This window comes from Tripterygium wilfordii, chromosome 9 (genome assembly GCF_013401445.1).
Source record: "Tripterygium wilfordii isolate XIE 37 chromosome 9, ASM1340144v1, whole genome shotgun sequence".
Lineage (NCBI taxonomy): Eukaryota > Viridiplantae > Streptophyta > Magnoliopsida > Celastrales > Celastraceae > Tripterygium > Tripterygium wilfordii.
The window spans coordinates 14,124,556-14,144,873 of NC_052240.1; the positions used below are offsets into that span (position 1 = coordinate 14,124,556).

The 20,318-nt window shown below is 36.4% G+C and overlaps 3 protein-coding genes across 8 annotated transcripts; 1 reads left to right on the forward strand and 2 right to left on the reverse strand.

The window, feature by feature from the left end:
- Positions 1 to 571: 571 nt before the first annotated feature.
- On the forward strand, positions 572 to 4,010 carry LOC120005099 (polyadenylate-binding protein-interacting protein 5). 3 transcript variants are annotated; one of them, XM_038854561.1, is made up of 4 exons: positions 572 to 783; positions 1,541 to 1,610; positions 2,498 to 2,915; positions 3,606 to 4,010. In XM_038854561.1, the coding sequence occupies exons 2-4, from the start codon at positions 1,585 to 1,587 to the stop codon at positions 3,756 to 3,758; spliced, it is 597 nt and encodes a 198-aa protein (XP_038710489.1). In that variant the 5' UTR covers positions 572 to 783; positions 1,541 to 1,584; the 3' UTR covers positions 3,759 to 4,010. The 3 variants fall into 3 exon arrangements, with proteins under 3 accessions (XP_038710489.1, XP_038710491.1, XP_038710490.1); XM_038854563.1 differs by lacking the exon at positions 1,541 to 1,610 and having other exon boundaries at positions 572 to 831; positions 3,606 to 3,961; XM_038854562.1 differs by lacking the exon at positions 1,541 to 1,610 and having other exon boundaries at positions 576 to 783; positions 3,606 to 3,961.
- A 547-nt stretch (positions 4,011 to 4,557) lies between these two features.
- LOC120005096 (E3 ubiquitin-protein ligase At1g63170-like) lies at positions 4,558 to 8,816 on the reverse strand. 2 transcript variants are annotated; one of them, XM_038854555.1, is made up of 6 exons: positions 8,557 to 8,816; positions 7,031 to 7,882; positions 6,090 to 6,215; positions 5,711 to 6,002; positions 4,999 to 5,133; positions 4,558 to 4,820 (listed from the first exon to the last, which is right to left on the reverse strand). In XM_038854555.1, exons 2-6 carry the CDS (start codon positions 7,696 to 7,698, stop codon positions 4,794 to 4,796), a joined length of 1,248 nt encoding a protein of 415 aa, XP_038710483.1. In that variant the 5' UTR covers positions 7,699 to 7,882; positions 8,557 to 8,816; the 3' UTR covers positions 4,558 to 4,793. The 2 variants fall into 2 exon arrangements, with proteins under 2 accessions (XP_038710483.1, XP_038710482.1); XM_038854554.1 differs by lacking the exon at positions 4,558 to 4,820 and having other exon boundaries at positions 4,827 to 5,133.
- A 916-nt stretch (positions 8,817 to 9,732) lies between these two features.
- On the reverse strand, positions 9,733 to 16,625 carry LOC120005234 (cyclin-A2-2). 3 transcript variants are annotated; one of them, XM_038854749.1, is made up of 12 exons: positions 16,435 to 16,625; positions 14,177 to 14,541; positions 13,636 to 13,909; positions 13,330 to 13,460; positions 12,805 to 12,897; positions 12,009 to 12,142; positions 11,586 to 11,661; positions 10,952 to 11,028; positions 10,826 to 10,859; positions 10,586 to 10,735; positions 10,358 to 10,492; positions 9,733 to 10,194 (listed from the first exon to the last, which is right to left on the reverse strand). In XM_038854749.1, exons 2-12 carry the CDS (start codon positions 14,474 to 14,476, stop codon positions 10,138 to 10,140), a joined length of 1,461 nt encoding a protein of 486 aa, XP_038710677.1. In that variant the 5' UTR covers positions 14,477 to 14,541; positions 16,435 to 16,625; the 3' UTR covers positions 9,733 to 10,137. The 3 variants fall into 3 exon arrangements, with proteins under 3 accessions (XP_038710677.1, XP_038710676.1, XP_038710678.1); XM_038854748.1 differs by having other exon boundaries at positions 14,177 to 14,536; positions 16,435 to 16,623; XM_038854750.1 differs by lacking the exon at positions 16,435 to 16,625 and adding an exon at positions 15,903 to 15,933 and having other exon boundaries at positions 14,177 to 14,536.
- Positions 16,626 to 20,318: the final 3,693 nt, after the last annotated feature.

Sequence of the window (20,318 nt, forward strand, 5' to 3'; positions counted from 1 at the left end):
CAAATTATGCAAAGTGGGATGTCTTGTTGATTTTTTCGATGATAGAAATTTTTGAAGGATAAACAGGATACTTTCACATAGTTAAGGGACAAAAATTGCGAAGAAAAAAAGGATTCAATAATGAAAATGAAACCACGTGCATGGTTATGGATGAAAAGTTATATTTAGTTGTAGTAGATTACTTATCAAGACTATTAAATTTAAAATATTTGTCACATAACCATTCACAATAGATAAATTGAACATAAATGAAATCTTTTACGTGATCGCCATATAGCATAATTTAAGTTCAACCCTTCACATTAATTTATACAGGAAGATAAAATTTTGTTTGGTTTGGATACTATACACCCATTTTGAGTAACAAAGGATTTTATGAAAATTTTATAAGCAGTGTAAAAGATGTATAATGGTATTTAAAAAAAATTTAAGAAGAAAAAAAAAGAGGATGTTATTTTAATTGTTGTTCATTATTTATTTGACAATTTTTACCTTTTTTTTTATTTATTTATTTTAAAACTTTCTTTTAATAGTGGATTACGCCCAAACGCGCGTTTAGCCATTTTCGCAGCCAAACGCGCTAAATTTATAACCAAAACGACTCAAGTATGTTCTCAGTTATATTGAGATCAGACCTCCATTGTAAAGCTTCCCGATACGTTTTTCTCGACCAATCTCTCTCTCAATCATTCGCTCCCGCTCTTCTGTGCGATTCGGAAGGGAGAAAAAAATTAGGGTTTCATTTTTCTGAAGCGTTTTGTCCTCCAAGATCGATCTTCGCTGGTGAGCCTCTCTCCATTTCTGCTTGTCATCTTCACGTAATACGCACGAGTATGTAATTGCTTTCTTGTTTAACGATTGTTTTTCCTTTTGGTAGATTGCGTTTTCTTTGTTTATATGAGTGTGGTGTTTGTTCTCGATGATTATTTCCTTAAAGAAATTCAATCACTCGACAGGGACCTGCTCGTGTTTGGTTATATATCTTTTGAATCAATTTGATATGTTCTTTTAAGTGTTTGTTTTTTTTTACTTTCTCTTGAAAGTTTAATTCATGTTATTAGGATGATTAAATATGTGATATAGAGCACCTATTACTTCTTTTTACATCACACTAATTTTGGACCAAAGGACTCAATCGTATGGATATATAAAATACAGGATTTTCAATCCTAGCAGGAAAAGGTGGGAAACGGATACTCAATGTAAATACTGCATTCCATAGATACATGTAAAATTATGTGGAAATTCCACGAAATATCTTTTATATGTTTTGAGATATACCCTACAATATAGGTTCAAAAACTCAAAATAAAAGATTTGGCCATTATAAATCATGACTACGTAGTTTTAGGTGTTTGAATGGCAAAAGTTACAGTGATTCTGGATTTTGTTAATCTAGTAAAAATGTGTCCAAGAGAAGCTTCTCTTAGATGTTTTTCGCAGACACAGTTTAAGAAAAGCACTTCCCAACTGAAATTCTAACTCAATCCTTTATGGATCTAGCCTACCAAAGTGCTCTTTCATTTATCTTTTTGTGCAGTTTGCTTTTCAGAAACATCTGTTTGAGGCACTAGAAAAGAAGAAATGCTGATTTTTTTTCCTTCTAAATGGTATTTCGTTCCTGTTATCATCCGGGGCATCATACATAAAAGAATCCCTTTATTTCACGTTCAAAATAATTAACTAACTATAGTGCATGTGATTATAAGTGGTGGTAGAGGTTGCAAGAGCTTTTAGTCATTCATGATATCGTACGGTGCTCATTCATATTTCAGGAACTTAAGACATTTTTTAGTAATTCGCAGTTACATAAAAATCACTTGGGCCTAGGAATACTTGAGTAGTCACGCTGAACAAACCTAAATAACGCTAGACAAACTAAGTAACAAGGTTGTCATACCTTTACGGCATGATAGAATTTTCCATAAAGGGTAGGTAAAGTAATGGACTGGCAGATATATAGGAAATAAGGAAATATTTTGTTTCCATCATATTTTCCATGATAAGGATTACTTGTTTGCATATTTCCTTGAAACTTGGATTCCGAATAACTAACGTTTGTGCTATATGCAATCATGTATAAGCAATAATGTAATGGCTCCTTTCACTTAAACATAAAATGTTCCAAGAAGAACAAGGAAAAAAGAAGTAATTACCTACTAGTGTTTGGTAGATACCCTAGAGCAAGGTAGTGTTGCAAGTCAAAAGAAGCCCTAGCTTAGAAGGCTTGAGATTTAATGGCTGTACAACTGAATGTCAAACCAATAACTTATCTCAATGCTTGCCTTTTTGCCTAACTCAACCTTTTTTTGAACATTTACTAACAACAATGGTCAAATGGAAGAGATTCTGGAGACAAAGTTTTATTGGGAGCTTGTAAATGGAAACTTTAGGGTTTAAAAAGTTTCTTCAATTGTTTTTTGTGAAGGTGACTTTGTAATGTGCAATATTTCCTAATGGTAGTTTCTATCTCTTTATTTGATTTATATCAAAACAGTGATTTGCTTTCTGAGTTAAGAATGAAGCCAGGAGCGTCTACTTTGAATCCATATGCAGCATCATATATACCACTATCAAAAAGAAATGCAGGTGATAATACTGAAGTTCCTGGATTGACCTCAAGGGGTGCTAATGCCCAGAACAGTTATCATGGCAAAGCATCTCATCACTCTCATGTCTGTGTCAATGAGAAGCTATCTTTGCCCGAAGTTTCTACACTGAAGAGCCACCCTGCTCTATCATCACATATTCCAAATGAGATGAGAGATAAGCAGATGGTGGATATGGAATTTGACGTGGACATGGAATATCTTCGGATGTTGTTCCCTGGTGTATCCGATCAATCCCTCTCTGATGTATATTTGCATAGTGGCGGTGATATGGATGCCACTATGGACATGCTAAACCATCTTGAGGTAATTTTCCCGACTTCCCGGCTTGGCCATAAATTCATTTAATAGATTGCTTAAAATGAATTCGAAGCTCCTCTCTCTCTCTCTCTGGGTACTTAAATGTGTGTGCTTGTCTGGACTTTTATATGGTAACACGTTACTGCCTAACTTGCTTTGAGGTGTGGTCAGACAAGTTCATGGGGCTTAGTTAGTGCTAAGACCAAACGAGACAGAAGTTGGGAGTCTTCAAGTTTTATGGGGTGTTTTCTGCATGTGCTGATTCTCTTAATCCATTTCTATGCTGCTTGAACTTCAACAGAAACCCCAACTACTATTTTCTTTGTTCCCTTTGGGTTTGTCCTCCTCCTATTCTTCTTTTTCCTCTGAGAGCTCACAGGATATGACGAAATGCTAGATTTTATTTATCTAATGAGAGATTCCTTTTTGTGGGCATGTTTGTGTTATTATTTATCATAAATATGTTTTTTTGGATTAGATCCGTGCACATGTTCACACTAGGTGCAGCTCATTGTTTGACTTGCCAATGTGATTTATCTAAAATTTCATGGCGCAGGTTGAAAATGATATCTCTTGAAGGCTCGGGAGAAATTGCATTTTTAGTTAACGCTCTCCAAAATTTTATGAAGATACTTCAGAACCCGTTTCTTGAATCACATTTTTTTGTCATCTTAAGATACAGATTTTCTTTTGCAGTGTTACTCTGTTGAGTCTTCTGAAAATCTTCCAGACACTTTGGACATTGGTGATGTTGTGGATTCTGGCTCTTCAGCTGGGTGTTCATCTTCAAAATTGAAGAATGCTGTGGATGAAGCCAGCGTGTCGTCATCCGGTCCTTCCGACTTGTAATTTGATCTACATTTTAAGTTTTCTCTCCTTATACATTGGGCCTTTTTTTTTTCTCCGGTTTGGTGGATATATGGATCATGTCGTCAAGGGATAACATTGTGAATTTTACCGGTTGGTCGTGGGTGTATAGTTCTTTAGGTTCTTTGGTCCAAATATTTTCACCAGCCATTGGATAGTTGTTTTTTGTTTGAAGGTTTTATACTTCAATACTCCCCCTGAGTGATTATCTTGCAGGTTTCAGGTTTTATGAAATGGAAGCAGTCTTGGTTGGTTAATTGGGAGTTTCGGTTTTAGTGTGTTGGATTATGCCATAGTGGACTGAACTCCGATGAAAGCAGCTTTATCTAACTACTGGAAAATCATGACGAAAGGATTTGGCGTCAAACGAAGCTATGTATACAAATACAAGAATGGAACCACACAATTATCTTCCATTATTGTCGGAGGGATTCTTAAATTGGGCCTGGGCCTGGGATTATTCGTTATGTTGACAAATGCCTGAACTTTAGGCCCGTCCAACAGTGACTACCTGGAATGGAACCAAGCCCAACTGTTATCCAGGATAAAAGACAAATTCCTCTTAAACGACGCCACGTGGTTATGAAACGTAACGTTCTTGTTAGGGAGCGCAATTTTTGTTATAAGCTTAAAAATATAGGAAAATGGACCGTCAAAAAGGACCTATTTATCATCAGATATTCCAATTTCATTATTCTTTGCACCCATAAAGACAAAAGGAATTTATCACTCGAGCCACAATCAGAGTTCGAATCTCCTACCCCATTTCAAAATATAGACAAAACGAAATTGTGTCAGACTGACAGTCATTCCATTCGGCATCACCAGCACAAAATCATTATCGCTTACTCCATTTACATTGTTTTGTTCCTAAAACTCCACATGGCCATACGATGCCGCCAATAACAGATAATCCTTGCTTATACAGAACCATGTAAGGCAACAGCCGTGGTATCTACATAGCTACAGCTCACCCCAAGGAAAGAAAATGAACTGAAACAATGGCAGGGATGGGCATTATACAATCATATATCCATCCATCACCTGAAAAAAAAAAAAAAAAAAAAAAAGATACTCAAAATAGTAGCACTTCATACACATATACTGATTTGCATCTATAATAAAATTAAAACATGGTGCCGGCCAACCCATTGCCCACTCTATTCTCAACACGTCTGTGGCTGGAGCCAGACCCATACGAACACAAAATGCTCTCACCAACCTCATTCTTGCAGAGTGGGCACAAGGCGTTGATCTTCAGCCACTTATCCACGCATTCCTTGTGGAAAAAATGTGAGCACGGCAACTCTCTCAGCTCATCGTTGTTTGCATATTTTGCCAAACAAATGCAACAAACCTGCACATAATTAGAATCAGCAAATGGTATCAACAAAATCACTCTCTTAATATTCACTTCGCATAAACTGCTAGTCTCCATTAACAATGAAAAGGAAACTTTTTGGTTAAACAGGAATAAAAATCTGCTAAATGTGTGTCAATACTCAATACTGGATTCTAACCTATGGTCAACCTCACAACCACATCAAAACACTGTTGTATTTGCTCATTTTGACCAAACTGAAAAACTGATCCAACGCAACTTCAAACACTAGCAAAAATTATTTCAATTTTCAAAACAGTTGGTAACCAATGAAAATAAAAAATAAAAATAGAAAGAGAAAAGGAGAAAGTTTGACCATTTCAGTGCCTCCAGATGTGGAATAGTATAATTAAGGGTCAGATTTTGAAAACTTGCTACTTTCATTGTACCCCACATCTATCGATTTTCTACGTCATTTAGATTTTAGACACAAATTCCATTCCCACCCTCCTCCCTCCTGGCGAGAAAATCCTCAATTGGGGTATTATAATGCTGAATATATTAGAATGGTTAAAAACTATCTGAAGCTGCAAAAGACCCAATATGAACATACCGCATCTTCTCCAGAAATTAAGCGCTCTTTATCTGTTCCTGCTGCCACAACCCCACCGTCACCAGCACTTGTGCTGCCATCTCTATCATCAGCATGTCTATTTTTCTTCACCTTAAACTTGTATGTAGGTAAAGCATCTATTGATTCTGGTGTGGCACCTCTGGTCTGTCCCAGATCCTCTCTAAACCCAAGAATGGAAATTATGCATGGAAGGCAGCAACAGATTGTGGCACATAGGATGAAAGGCATGGCATACCCAATACAGCTAATAGTAAGAAACACTATACATAACCTGAAAAGAAAAAGAAAATCAAGAAACAAGGTATAATGTATGCAGAAATATGAAAGCAAACATACAATATACACAAATGTGCGGTACCTGTACAAGTTTGGAGCCTCGGAGGCGGATGAATGCCCTCCAAAAATCCAGACATTGCCAACTACAAACCAAACTGCAAAGAAGCAATCCAGAGCCATTTTAAAGTATTCCACCAGCACCTTGAGTCTGCAAGGGCACAAACAGGCATGTTTGTTCATATATAGAATTTTAAATCACCAACTCCACCATCAAATGTACTTTTAATGATAAAGAAGTGGAATCACAGTATCCATTTCTGAAAGAAGTCATTCATTTGATGGTAAATAATTTAATTTAAATAGCAGTTACAAGTCAAGTGGAATCACGCTGTTCATAAAGAACTGACAGCACTGACAACCACCATGAAACCATTTGCAGGCAGAGATCAGTGCCTCAGAGATGAGTTCGATATAAATACTTAGGAATAACCTAAACTAGACCGTGAGACTTTGGTTAAGCTTGGCATTGTTTGTTTTTATCTGCCTTTGCTTCTTTTTTAAAAAAATTTCATCGTTCTTCTTAAGAAAATAATCAGATCAAGGAAAAAGTGAGCAATGTCTTAATCCAAAGCTAATTAGAAAATAAAACCAAACTTTCATATAATGTATCACCACTGTCCTTTTCATGTAAGGAAGGTGCTGCCCATTCATAGGAACAGCAACACCACAAATCGAAACATTGAGCAAGAGAAAACCAAACACTAATAATGTGAAGCAAACCATTTGATATAGAAGTAACATCTATTACTTTTTCTATTTCTACTTCAAACCTACCAATAGTTATCCCAACAGGGAACATCGGATAAGAGAAGAAACAATACGAGAAGGGAGAGCTACACCAAATTCCCCAACTCATTATGAGCAGTGGTGGAAAATGAGCACACAAAGTTTAATGACATAGAATCCCATACTCTGGTGATAAGCTGCAACGATAAGGTAGAAACTGACAAGTAAAACTCATACCTTGCATTCAGCACCCCAGAATCTTGACCACCTCTAGCGGATGTAACAGCACTCCGATGATCTTCCCCCTCTGAAGTCCTTGTCACTGAAAGGGAAAAGGGTCCAGCAGGAACATTCATATGTGGGGAACTTTGACGAGGTTGTGCTGAGTCTTGCCCTGAAACCAGATTACGGTGACGATAACGCCAATAAAGGAGAGGGAGGGTAGCAACACATCCGGATGCATAACCAATAATCCATTCAAATAATGGCGCCCGTGGGTGCTCATGCCTTGAAAAAGACAAAACAACAACAGCTGCAACAATCTGGCTCACCGTAAGAGCTAGTTCAACAGAAATCCATAACCCAGAATTCAACGGACTCCTACGACGACGAGTTTCCCCTCTCCTGATGAATGCGGGGTTTCTTGAGTTTGAATTATTAGACGAAGATGTTAGTGGCTGATGAATGGGTGTCCTTCCACTACTTGAAGGTCTGTCTTCATGCTGTGATGTATCCAAGACATTAGAAGTCCTATCCTGAGAAGTGGTCAACAGTGAGCTATCAGCAGTCCTTGGTATGTCAATAACAATATGCTCACTGTTATCAAGGTTCTCTGCCCGGTCCATCAATAAGGGATAGGAATCTGTTCGATTTTCAGAATGTATTTCCAAGGAGGAAACATCCATCTAAATCCACCACCGTCACTGAAGCTGATGAAAGCATAGAGTTACAGCGCAAGTATACACCTTCACACACCAAAATCACGTGTCAAAACCACTGTCTTTTGCCCCCCAAGGACTTGTCAAGTGATATTGATAACCTTAAATTAATCCGCACAACAAGAAGAGGATAAACTAACGATCTCCACCTCTGCATGAACAAGTGAAATTAAAAATAATCAGCACCCAGACGAACCTAAAAGAACCAATTAGGCAATTACAAATTATTCTACATAATAAATCAACAGTATAAGAGCCACTGTTAAAGCCATTGATCACTGGTGATACCACTATGACAACTCTGTTTGGTCACAGGAATGGTAGGAAATGAAAATAACATAATCTTAAGTAATAAATCTTCACCATCTCAACAGACGAAGCACTTATTTGAAGAAACAAAATATTTTTACAATAAACTCTTAAAGTTGATTGAAAAGGATTTCCCATATGTAAATGAATAGCCATTAAATTCATAATTCCAGTCCATCTTGAATTCTTTAATGCACAATCACTTAAATTGCCAGAAATTTGATTATTATCAGCGGTAATAATTTTAATTTTCAACTAAGCCAATCTCCTGGTTTCTAATTCGAATTGAACACCTAGATCATATCTAATAAGTTCTATGAACAGCAAAAGACTGAAATCCCCAAAAAATAAAAGACGTTGACTAACCATCAACCATAATCGCACACACAAGAACCCTAAAACACATCAATTGACTGTAAATACCACATAAAAGATTCACAATCAAACCCTCCGAATCCCTACAAGACAAGCTACTCTAATCAATACATACACAGACAGAGAAGGAGTGGTTCGTACCGGATGGCAGATTGGGAGCGAAAGAGAGCCGATAAAGGTTTAGAGCTGAGAAATGAAGATCAAAGCAGCCTAAAACGGTGTCGTACGCCTTGGGAAAAATCGCTTCGTCGCTTTCTTTAAAGGAAAGATAAAGAGTCATCTTTATTGGATGCTGCCATCAACCCAATATCGTGAAGCTCTTAGGCTCGTCATGGTATCTACCTTGCCACACTGAGAGACAGAGAGGATAGGAGTATTCTGTATTCCCAATTTCCCATTCCCTCCGCGTTAAGAATAATTGAATGATGTATATAAATAAATAAATATGGGCCAAGCCCTGTCTATAAGAAGGCCCTAAGCCCAAAAGATGGGTCATAACAGGCCCAATTATTTAGTTGGTTAGTCTGTGTGTCCTCTGTTTTGGAGCTGTTTTGGTTCAGCCGACAAAAATAATATTTTGGTTTTGCGCTCTCTGCTACATGTCTCCATCAGCCCTGATATGGCATAGCCTTGAAGAGTCCCCGTTGAATCGAAGGGTCAAAGGCCCCTGCAATAAAAATTATTGTAGTTTCCTTGCAATTTTAATTACGTAATTAAAACTACATTCACTTCTACTGCAGACCCTCGCTCTTTGAATGGAATGTTGATGTCTTGATGGTCCAACGTCCAAGGAGGATACTCCAGTTTCCTCCTAAATTTTATACATTCGAGCTTCTTCATTTAGGAACTTATGAATTTGGAGAGTGACTATGAGCATCTAAGCTTTTATTTTGTTGTATCTATCTGTCATTACTTCCCCCAAATTGTAACGAAACTAGTAAATTTGTAATTAATACAACTCAACGGAATAGTTTATAAACCAAATTCAAATGCTCCTACATTTGAAGATGTATTTTTTGAGCTTAAGAATCAATGACAGAGACTCATAAAGAACAAATATGTGCTGACCCGTGACACAACATCTTCAATGTATTTAAGCTAAAAATTTCAACATTTTACCTCCCTAAACCCTTGAGAAACAAATTATTTTCTCCAAAATTCATAGAAAGCAATCCCAATCATTTTATCTTGACAAACTCTTGGACTATGGCCTTCTGCACATTACATGTCCACGCACCAAATTCGACTCATCAACAATAGAGGAGACTCCATCAACAATGAAAACACTACGCAAACAAGATCATTACATTTAAAAAATGTTTTGGCATAGTTTTTCTTATGCGTGTTCATGAAATCTGTAAATACAGTCATAATCAATGGCTAGATTTCCATGGCCTTCTTGCCATCTAGCAAATAATTCTAGTAACTGTGAAAGGCTTCTCACAGGTTGGGAAGTTCTCAAGCGTTATTACCCGGAAGACACACACTCCTATCATTGTTAATGTTCTACACTAGCAATTACAGGTTGTAATTGCTCTGGAAGTACAAGTAACATATAATGCTACAACAACGATGAAAGACCAATTAGCAACAGATAAGAATAACGGTACTCGTTTCATGATTGGAGTCACAATTAGCCTCGAAGCACTGCAATACGAAGACAGTGCCATCACATAAATAGTTCAATTCATCTGGAATACATCTGCCTCCTGGTCCTGTTCATCACTCGAACAGTGATAGAACTCGTTCTGGGGAGGTCAAGTTTGCCACATGCTTGAACTGTCATGTCATAACAAGTAATCAACACAACATATCGAAGATTCACAGAAAAGCAAAGATGATTTTAAAATCCCACAAAACAATCAGAGTTGTTTCCAACTGAAAACATGTATCAATCTTACATAAAAGAAGTAGATAGTCAAGACTGACTCAAGACACTTACCTTTTGCTGCCTGTACTTCTCACGTATAGCATTTAGCGAGCATCCATTAGTGTTCAGCTGCAAATCTCGCAGTTCAAGTACTGTAGTTTTCAGTTCTGATGCCTTGTAACTGGTATAGTGCTCTAAAGTAGGATTCTGCAAGCACGCAGGAAAAGACTACTCAGACATTGTCTCTTAGCTTAAAAACGTGAAGGTAAAATATAAACGAGGGGAACAAGAGGTGCAGACCCAAGGGTGGTCTGACTGATTGAGTGTCCATCGGGCAAGGAACACGGCTGATGCTGCTACGATGGAAGGCAAGTACTTTAGGAAGTTATACTCAAGAAGAGTTAACTCAGCTAAGTAATTTGCCAAAAACTCCATCTCTGTACAAGGAACCTGTATACCAATGCAACTAATCACTTGTCCTCTCTTTTAAGTTGATGTCCCAGGAGTTAAACAATGATCAGGAAATTCTAGTTAAAATACCTTGTAAAAAGTGTGTGTTGCTTGAATGAATCTCCTGAAAACCAGAAATTTGAGATTGGAAAATAAGTGAATTTTTTAATAAAGGGGAACTTAAGAATGGCAAATATTATGATATGATGACAAAACCTGAGAAATGTTTTTGTGGTTGGAACAGATAACTGGAAGTGCAAGAGATTCAGAAGTTGGCTCTCCATTTTCAATACCTGCTCACATGAATATCAGTAGAGTCGTAGACCTATGCCTCAGCACATGTCACGGAAGTTTAGAATAAGTATCTTTAGGATCTTTATTAACTACAGTACACGGCTGAACTCCTGAATTTCACTACGTAAACAAAATGTCTACAATTCTGAGCAATTGCCCTTAGTTGCACTATCTCAGGCCACACTCTTACTCAGTTGTGAGGAACTACGTCATCTCTCACAGCCAGTTGTGCTTTATTCTACCATCAAATTGAAACAAACAACTATTTATAAATGCGTGTTCATGCATATGATGAGATCATCATATGCTTATCTCGTCCTATCTTTGCATACCACATCATTTCTCCAATAACCCTTCAGTGTTCACTCACTATATACGAATACAACTACTCCACCACTATCAACTACCTTTGAAAGCATCTATCACTGCCGCAAAAATAATGTGCCTAGTCATTTATCCAGAGCAAAATGGAAGATGGGAAGAAGTGCATGAATATTGTCTGTGTATCGCAGTATGAATACTACTTCAAAATTAAGCACCTATATTTGCTGCATACCTCGCCCCTAGTGTAAGTATTGTCTGTGATGAAACAAAATTCTTCCACTCGTGGTGCACAGATTTCTTCATATTTTCTGCAATCATAGTGGAGAAAAACACACTAGAATCACTAAGTTAAGTAGAACATATAAAGAAAAAGATATCATAATAGTCACTTATCTCAGCAGATGCATACAAATATTTTTGAATTGTCCCAACTACAAGCAATTTAACGATGTCTCGCCGTTATGGTTCTCAATTTCATAATTAGTTGACAATTATAAAACCAAAACAATTGTTGTTGCTTCCATAAGTTCGAAATGCAAATTGCAACTAAATGAGAATGTTAAAAGCATCAAAAGATGACTTTATAACTCAGCCACAGAGAATAAGACATATTATATCTCATCCTTCTTAAACCACAACTTAGCATATAACTTACGAGGCAATTAACATGGAAGTTACACCAAGGAGCTGGAGTCGTTGTTTTTCAATATAATTTTGAGAGAGGAACCGATCAATGAGATTCACCGTCAAGTAAAGCGTATCCGGAACCAACTTGTATTCTTCAGAAACCTGAAAGATAACCGTTATTATTTACAAAACATTTGCCCATACCATAATAAGAAAGATGAGAGTTTTTTAAGTGCTCCGTCTAAATTCAGTTCGCGTTAGTCTAGTGCTTCCATAAACATAAATGTTCCTTGCCAATCATGGAATCATAAGTACACGTTTAACAAAGTAAAAGAAAAGATAAAACTATTTAACAGGGAAAAAAAGAATAAGCCAAACTATATCATTTTGTCATACAGGCTAAAATTTGATGATATTCATGCAAGGGAGAAACTTATGAAGAAAACTTAGATATTCTCATTTCTCACATTATGAGCCTATATTTTGGGCCACCAATACCAAAAAGACAGTCCCCATACTAACCAAAGATAGAATAATTCAGGCTATAACTATCAACCCGGCTTTTTGAGATCTACATAAATTGATGACATGCCCAAGCAACTTAGTGAAAATGAAGGTACTCTTTTTTCTTTTCTTTTTTTCTGCAAAGAAGAAGAGCCATGATAAGAACAGCCGGATTAAAATATTAAGAAACTAAAAGATTGTGTTCTGCTAGTTTGACATTTTCTATTCACTGCAACCAACATACTTCGTTCCTAGTCTTAAATATAAAACACCTGGAGAGAAAATTCTATTCACAATTATGAATACTTGATAAAGCTAACCTCCACAAGCCAATCAATGAGAATTCCACGCATGCATGGAGTGATGTCTTGCTGCAATTTTTCCATATAATCGATTGAAGGTCTTTGATTGAGCTGTAGGAGAGAATTTAGAAAGCCATTAAGTGCAAGAACCAGGGAAAACATGTAAACTGTACTGTAAACCTAAAATGCTAAAAAATAATTCCAAAAGGAATTTTCAAAAACTATTTTTCATCATCTATTTTTAACAAGAGAATCTAGCAACTGAATATTCGTTTTTCATTAATAAGCAAGGTCAACTTCTCTCGTTCACAAGCCTTATCCCCCACATAGCAAACATGCTATTTCTGGGAATTGAGCCTGTTTTACCGCTGGGCCAAGAGTTTGTCCATTAGTAGGGCACAATAGCACAAGTAGAACCAACAGAGAATTTAAGATCTATAGAGCTCTTCAAATGTGCTCAAAATGGATATTGTTAGCAATTTCGGCATATAAAATAAGGCAGGGAATAAACTAAAGTAAGTAAGTAACCATTGTGACACAGACCTCTGCAACACGTCTATTATTGTATATATCAGGGGCATAGAAGCTGCACGCTTGAGGATCCTTTACGTTTGAGTCTATATTCACAATGCTTAAACCACTAGAGGCTCCCAGTTTCATGCAAATCTTGTTCTCTGCAAAATCCATTTGAAAGAACATCAACATCAGTTTCGTTCGATATGGACCTTTAATACACAGCAACCAAGAAAAGTCATATCCTTTGACATTGTATTTTTCATAAAATTTTATTTACTCTCTATGTTGTCACATCTGATTTATAAATTGAGCAATTTAGCAGAGAACAAACACCTGTCTTTTGCATTCCAGCTGGTCTAATGTAATCAGGTTCCAGAAGCATTTGATCATCTGCACTGGATTCCCGTGTGCTGTGAAGCATATTTTTCTCTACAACCCCTTTTTCTTGCAACTTCCTTGATAATGTGAGGTCTTGTGGTTCTAACATTCTTAACTTTGATAATTCTTCTGCTAATTTTGTCTTCACATCCTCTTCATCCTGAGGGAATCCCTCATAGATATCTGTTGCCACCTTTGTTTTGCTCTTCGCCAGACCTCTTCTATCCTTCTTCTCAGTGTGTCCAAGGGGAAAATAAAGGAAAGCAAGTTCAGATTATGCAGCAAATATCAATAATTTGCAACTGAAATATGGCTATGGTATGAAGTTGCTTGAGAAACATAAAAGAGCGTATTTTCTCATCATGATCACTGAGATTGACCATTCAATGATTTAATTTTAATACAAGTGTAACATTTAAACAAATCTGAACTTCCAAATTTCATAATAATTAACATTGATATTTAAACTAATTAGCTAAAAGTTGTATATTCTTACCTGAACTTTCATTGCACTGGTTCTGTCTATATACAAATGTTCATCAACAATGTTAGTCACATCTTTAAGCACTGCTCTTCTTTTATGCTGAAGTCCACAGATTCCAGTCATGGGAATTTCATTCTCATCTGAAGCTGCTCTTTTGGAATTTGCTCGAAGAACACGGTTCTGATCCTGCTTAAAAGGAGGTCTTGATGAGGGGAATATTCCACTGGAAGTCCCGAAGGCTTTGGCCCGTGCTCTTGTGATTCGAGCAGTAGGCTCTTCAATTTTGGCAATGCTTTCATTTTCTTTGTTCATAGTTGCCTGCCTTGTAGAAGAGCTATGTGCATATATAAATCTAACTACTGTTCATTGAACCTGCACTTCGAAATGCCTTAATGTCAGACAACTGGAACAGAAACTTGACACGTGAGTTTGAATCAACAAATTGAATATTAAAACTTGATGTGTGAGTTTGAACAGCTCGATGAGTAAGATGAAATGTTATTTATTCCTAACCAAATCAAGCGAAATAAATCATCAAGGATACCGGCAGAAGTAGTTGGTGCATATGTTAACATATAGGACCATTAGCAAGGCAATTACCGTTTGGAAAATATGACAGAGTTGGTACTTCAGAAGGGAATGCAATATAAAACAGGCACATGGCTCTGTGATGAAAACGATAATGAATACACATTCAGATATGGTGGAACAAACTGTAAGCAAAATTCAAATTGTAGTTGATTGTAAGACCATGACCTGAAAAAAGTCCTTATCAATGTAGAAAACTCTCCTAGTATTTGAAGTTTGTTTCCTATTCCAGTATACTAGAACCTCTCTTGTCAGCTATGATAACCTCTCATACAGTCGTACGTAACCTCTCTTCTTAGCTTCATAACCTACTAATTTCTAATTGACCACAAAAAAAGCCTCATAATTTCAAAGTCCTTCCAGAGAAAATATCAGAAATATCATTGTAACACATAAAAAATAGAACGACGAAGCGTTCATAAGCCAAGTAGCCAGCAATGACATTGACAAAGAGAATCGACAAAAGGAAGAGGGGGAAAGAACTACGCTATACGTCTTTAAATGCTTAGAGTGTAATCTAGACGTGTTTGCTTAATAAATCAATTTGAACCGAAGCAAATCGAGGCAAAAATTGCCTCATAAATTTCTCCAAATAAAGAAAATCCACATACGATAACCTCTCATAAAGTCATACTTAACCTCCCTTCTTAGCAACATAACCTACTAATTTCAAATTGACCACCAAAAAAGCCTCATAATTTTAAATTCCTTCCATATCAAACATCAGAAACATCACTGTAAGACCTAAAAAATAGAACGAAAATCGCCTCGTAAATTTCTCCAAATAAAGAAAATCCACATTCCAGTATACTAGAACCTCCCTTGTTAGCTATGATTACGTCTCATATAGTCGTACTTAACCTCTCTTCTTATCGATATAAACTACTAATTTCAAATTGACCACCAAAAAAGCCTTATAATTTCAATTTTGAAATTCCTTCCATATCAAACATCAAAAACATTATTGTAAGACCTAAAAAATAAAACGATGAAACATTCATAAACCAATAATGACATTGAGAAAGAGAAGTAGAGAACCGACAAAAGGAAGTGGGGGAAAGAACTACGCCATACGTCTTTAAATGCTTTGAGTGTAATCTAGACATGTTTGTTTAATATTGAACCAAAGCAAATGGAGAGCTCAAATTACCTCATAAATTTCTCCAAATAAAGACATCCAACACACAAACATGCTGTTGGCACAAAAATCCACCGAGAATAATAAATCAAACAGTCAAAATCACTAATCTGTGCAATTAACAGAAGCACCTCATAAATCAAACACATTAATGAGTCAAGTTGAACCAAAATGCACAATGGAGAGGATACCATGCACCATCTTCACCTCACTGAGCTCAATTTTATCATAAAACTGCCTAACCAAACAAAATCCACACACGGCATAATACAAACACACAATGCGTATGAGAATCCACCGAAACTCAAACAAACACGCATGATGGGAAAAAAAAAATTGGGGAAACAAACGCAGATGCCTCGCAAATCAGTCTCCCTCACAGATCTACCATGAGAAACTCAAATCATATCTTCGTTTCAAAAAAATCTGTGACTCCAACCGATTCAAAACAAGATTCCGAAACAAAATTCAAGCACGTCCAAAATTACATCCAAACACAAGAAAACGCGAAAATTTACAGCGAAGTAGCATCAGCTGAGCTTACTGTGTTGTTGGGAGCTCCTCGACTTTCAGTACCGGTCTCTAGAGCTCTACACAGACACAGATAAGAGAAGCTTTCGCTACTTTTTCAACAGAGAGAATGAGAGATAGAGAAAGAGAGTGAGAGAGAGAGACTGTGATGCGTTGATATAAGCGGAGCGTGAGCGGGGCGGGGACACCAGTTTAAACTTCCCAAAAAACCTTTACTATGTCCACTACCCTTTTTCCTGCATCCAGATCACCTCCACAAAACTCCACGTGAGTAAATAAATTGGGCTAGGGTTTTCTACATCACGGTCCGTTTTAACATGAAATGCACCGGCTAATGAAATGTTGTCACGTTATATTACATTGATTTGGTAGGAAAATGAACACTGTATTTTGTCCTTTGTCAATGAATTTCTTATAAACAATCCAATCTCAATTGGTCATCAATCAATAAATTTAAATTTATTACCTACCAAAATAAATAAATTAAATTAAATGTATTTCCACTTTAATTGAACGGAAACCAAAAGGGCTTTGTGGTTTGGACTCCTTTTTTAGACAATTTTCTGTAAAATTATTTTGTGAAAAATGAATGATTTGTCAATGGTAGCTGTTAAATAGTCATATTTAGATGAATAAATGGGGATTAGTGAGCTAAAATCACCTGTGATCTGGTCCAACCCAGTCTGAACACTAGTGTTTTTTTTTTTAATGTTCTATATATAAATGGAAAACAAATTTGTCTAAATTTTGTTCCATATCCACAATGGTAAGGAGGGATGAAGTGGAAAAATGAGTGACCATATTTGGCGGACATTATTGCTCCACACATATTTAGTCATATGTAATAAATCCATGTTGATAGCAATAGTGTACGGTGTACGATATTAACCCACTTATGGTCATATTCTAACATCAATTTACCATTTTAAACCCGATTTTTTTTTTCCTAAAGAGAAACGACAATGACTCGAAAAGTTATGAGTTTGATTCACACGGAGACCAATACTTTTGTGGTCATACATTGGATTTCAACATAACTTAATCCATCGTCAGATAAAGAACTTATATTCGTAATAATCCTCGAGTAGTTTTAATAACCCATTATATGTTGTAAAAGAATTAAAGAAACAAATTATCTCATCATTTATATACATAATAATATATCTCCCCAGCCAAAGACAAGTTTATTCTTGTCCTAAAATTAGGAATTTTTTCAAAAATTTTGATTTGGAAATTTGAAATTTCAAAGGACCCCCCCCCCCCCCCCCAACTATCTAACCTAATATAGTTAATACCAAGGATAATAATAATCAATATGAGTATGGAAGGCTAGAAGTTTCTTTAGAAAGACAGATATGGTGTACAAAACAAATCCAAAGAATAAGTCAAACAATTTAAAAACACAAATACAGGAAAATGACCAAAAAGAAATAAAATCAGAAAAAGGACAACAACAAATAAGTTGGCTTTTGAAGCCTTGCCATCAAAACACCCAAAATCGATAATATCAAAAATATATTTTTATATTAGACAATTATATTTATATAAAGGCAATTATCATCATATTTACCAAAAATTCTTCATTCTTTAAATGTTATTTTTTATTACAAATTTCCTTTTTTCGGGGTAATAGATAGACAGTCATAGACATGCACCCCAAGGCCGCGGACCTACAGCTTTACTACACGGAAAAACACAAAAAGGACAAGTGGGCCCTGGTGGTGCTTCTTACAAGTTAGGGGAGCAGTAGGTCCAGGAGGAGCCTATTACGGCCCAACCCGTAGGCCCAACACAAGTTTCAACAGATCTTTATTGTCTTATCCAATACATGCATGTGGACATTGAAAAGTAATAATAAAGTATATAATAATATACGGGCATGCTTTGCTATTGCAAAAAGCTCATGGGAGTGGCTAAGACTAATCAAATTTCAAACAGTTCTAGATGGGAGCGCAAAATTTAGGACCACAGTTTTCACTTTAGTTAGGTCTCACTCAAGCTGGTCCATACCCTGCGCATTTTTAACCCAGATATGGTCCCTATCAAGAATATCTAACAAGACAAACCCAGTTCGAAGGCCGAGCTACATGGGCAAGACCAACCCAAATGCCGAGCCTTTATTTCAGGATTCAAACCCAGCCCAAACTCGTTCCATGATCAAGCACATACTTGGGTATGTTTGGCAGTGAGTTCAAACACTGCAAAACGCACCTCATTGTGTTTTATATGGATGCGTCTGGGTTATTTGTGTTTGGGCATGTGGTAGCAGCAACCTCACCACACCTGAGTTGAGTTTTTTAGTAAAGCAGATCACAGCTATGGCCAGCAAAAAAGTGGAAGTTAAACGCACGCGGGACGCTAAACCTTCCGTCAGATACGTTAATGAAATGTCAGAAAAGTCCTCCTAATTTTTTTATTATTACAACTCTACCCTCAACCCTATCATCTTCTCTTTTACCAGTTACAACAAGTCCAGCCGCTCCTCCACTGTTCTCTCCCTGAAGCACGACATCCTCCTGTCAAATGGCATGATTGAGGTAGTTTCCAAAGAGTTTTTTCTTGTTTATTGGTATTTTTGTTCATCAATTCTTGTTATCCGTTCTCTTAACATTTGTATGCGTTTTTTATCGACGAAAATAGCGTTGAAACGTGACATTGGATCGGGTTCGTTTCAGCACATAAAGGGTCTGGATCTCTTTCAGAATAGCAGCAGAGGAGTAGTTGGGTGAGTGTTTGCTTTTCTACTCCGTTAGATATTTTGCTATTCTCCTATATTCGTTCTTTGATAATCATAATGTATTTAGCTGAACTTGATTAATGGTGATCATAGGCCCTGATAGTTGCTTGCGTTAATGCCCAGCTCTTGTTTGGTCTTCGATTGAGGACCATTGTACTAGTCTTTTGTACCCCCCATTAAAAACAAATTATTGACTGAGGGTGAGGGGAAAAAAATCCGTTTGTTTTTAAAGTTGTCTTTTGCTTGTGGCTGAAAGCTAAATCCATATCGTAAAGATTCCCCTCTTGACAATCGATTGAATGGCTAGTGAATTGATGCATAGAAAAGTGGGGATTCGGCCCATAAAACCATGCTCTCCCTTACTTATACAACCGAGCTTTGCCCATGAATCTTGTTCTATTCAATCTGCTTTAACGAGCATCATACATGCAGGAAACATATATACTTTGCATTATCTATATTGCATAAATTAAATGCGGTATACAAGGAACCTGTGTCCTTATACTTACCCTGCCAGGAAAGAGCTTTGCCTATCATGGTCTTGCACTTTGTTCTGTAGGTCTAAGTATGGGTTAATCCATTAGACCATCTCCAACCCAGTTTGTAAATGCAAATGTGATACTGTTTTGTATGAGATACTGTTTTGTATGTGATACTGTTTTGTATATGATACTGTTTTGTGAGATACTGTTTTGTATGTGATACTGTTTTGTAAGATATTGTTTTGTGAGATACTGTTTTGTATATGATACTGTTTTGTGAGATACTGTTTTGATTATGATACTGTTTTGTGAGATACTGTTTTGTATGGCGCTACATAATTTCGTACGCTTGCACAAACTTGAGGATGAAGATTTTACTACGTACAATGACGAATCGGTCAACGTCAATGCTACTTATGGCTATGCAAATGAGGTCGACGTCGGGGTATTAGAAGATATTGAAATGACGACTTTACGAGATATGATTGCAGCAGAATTATTTGAAATATAAGTTTAATGTAATTTTAGAAATATATATTAATATTATATATATATATGTAATTAAAGATGATCTTTTCTTCAATATATAGAATATTAGACATTAAAATACAATAATGTTTATTTTATGTAACAATATATTTATTCCAATGTATAATTTAAACAACAAATTATCTCTCA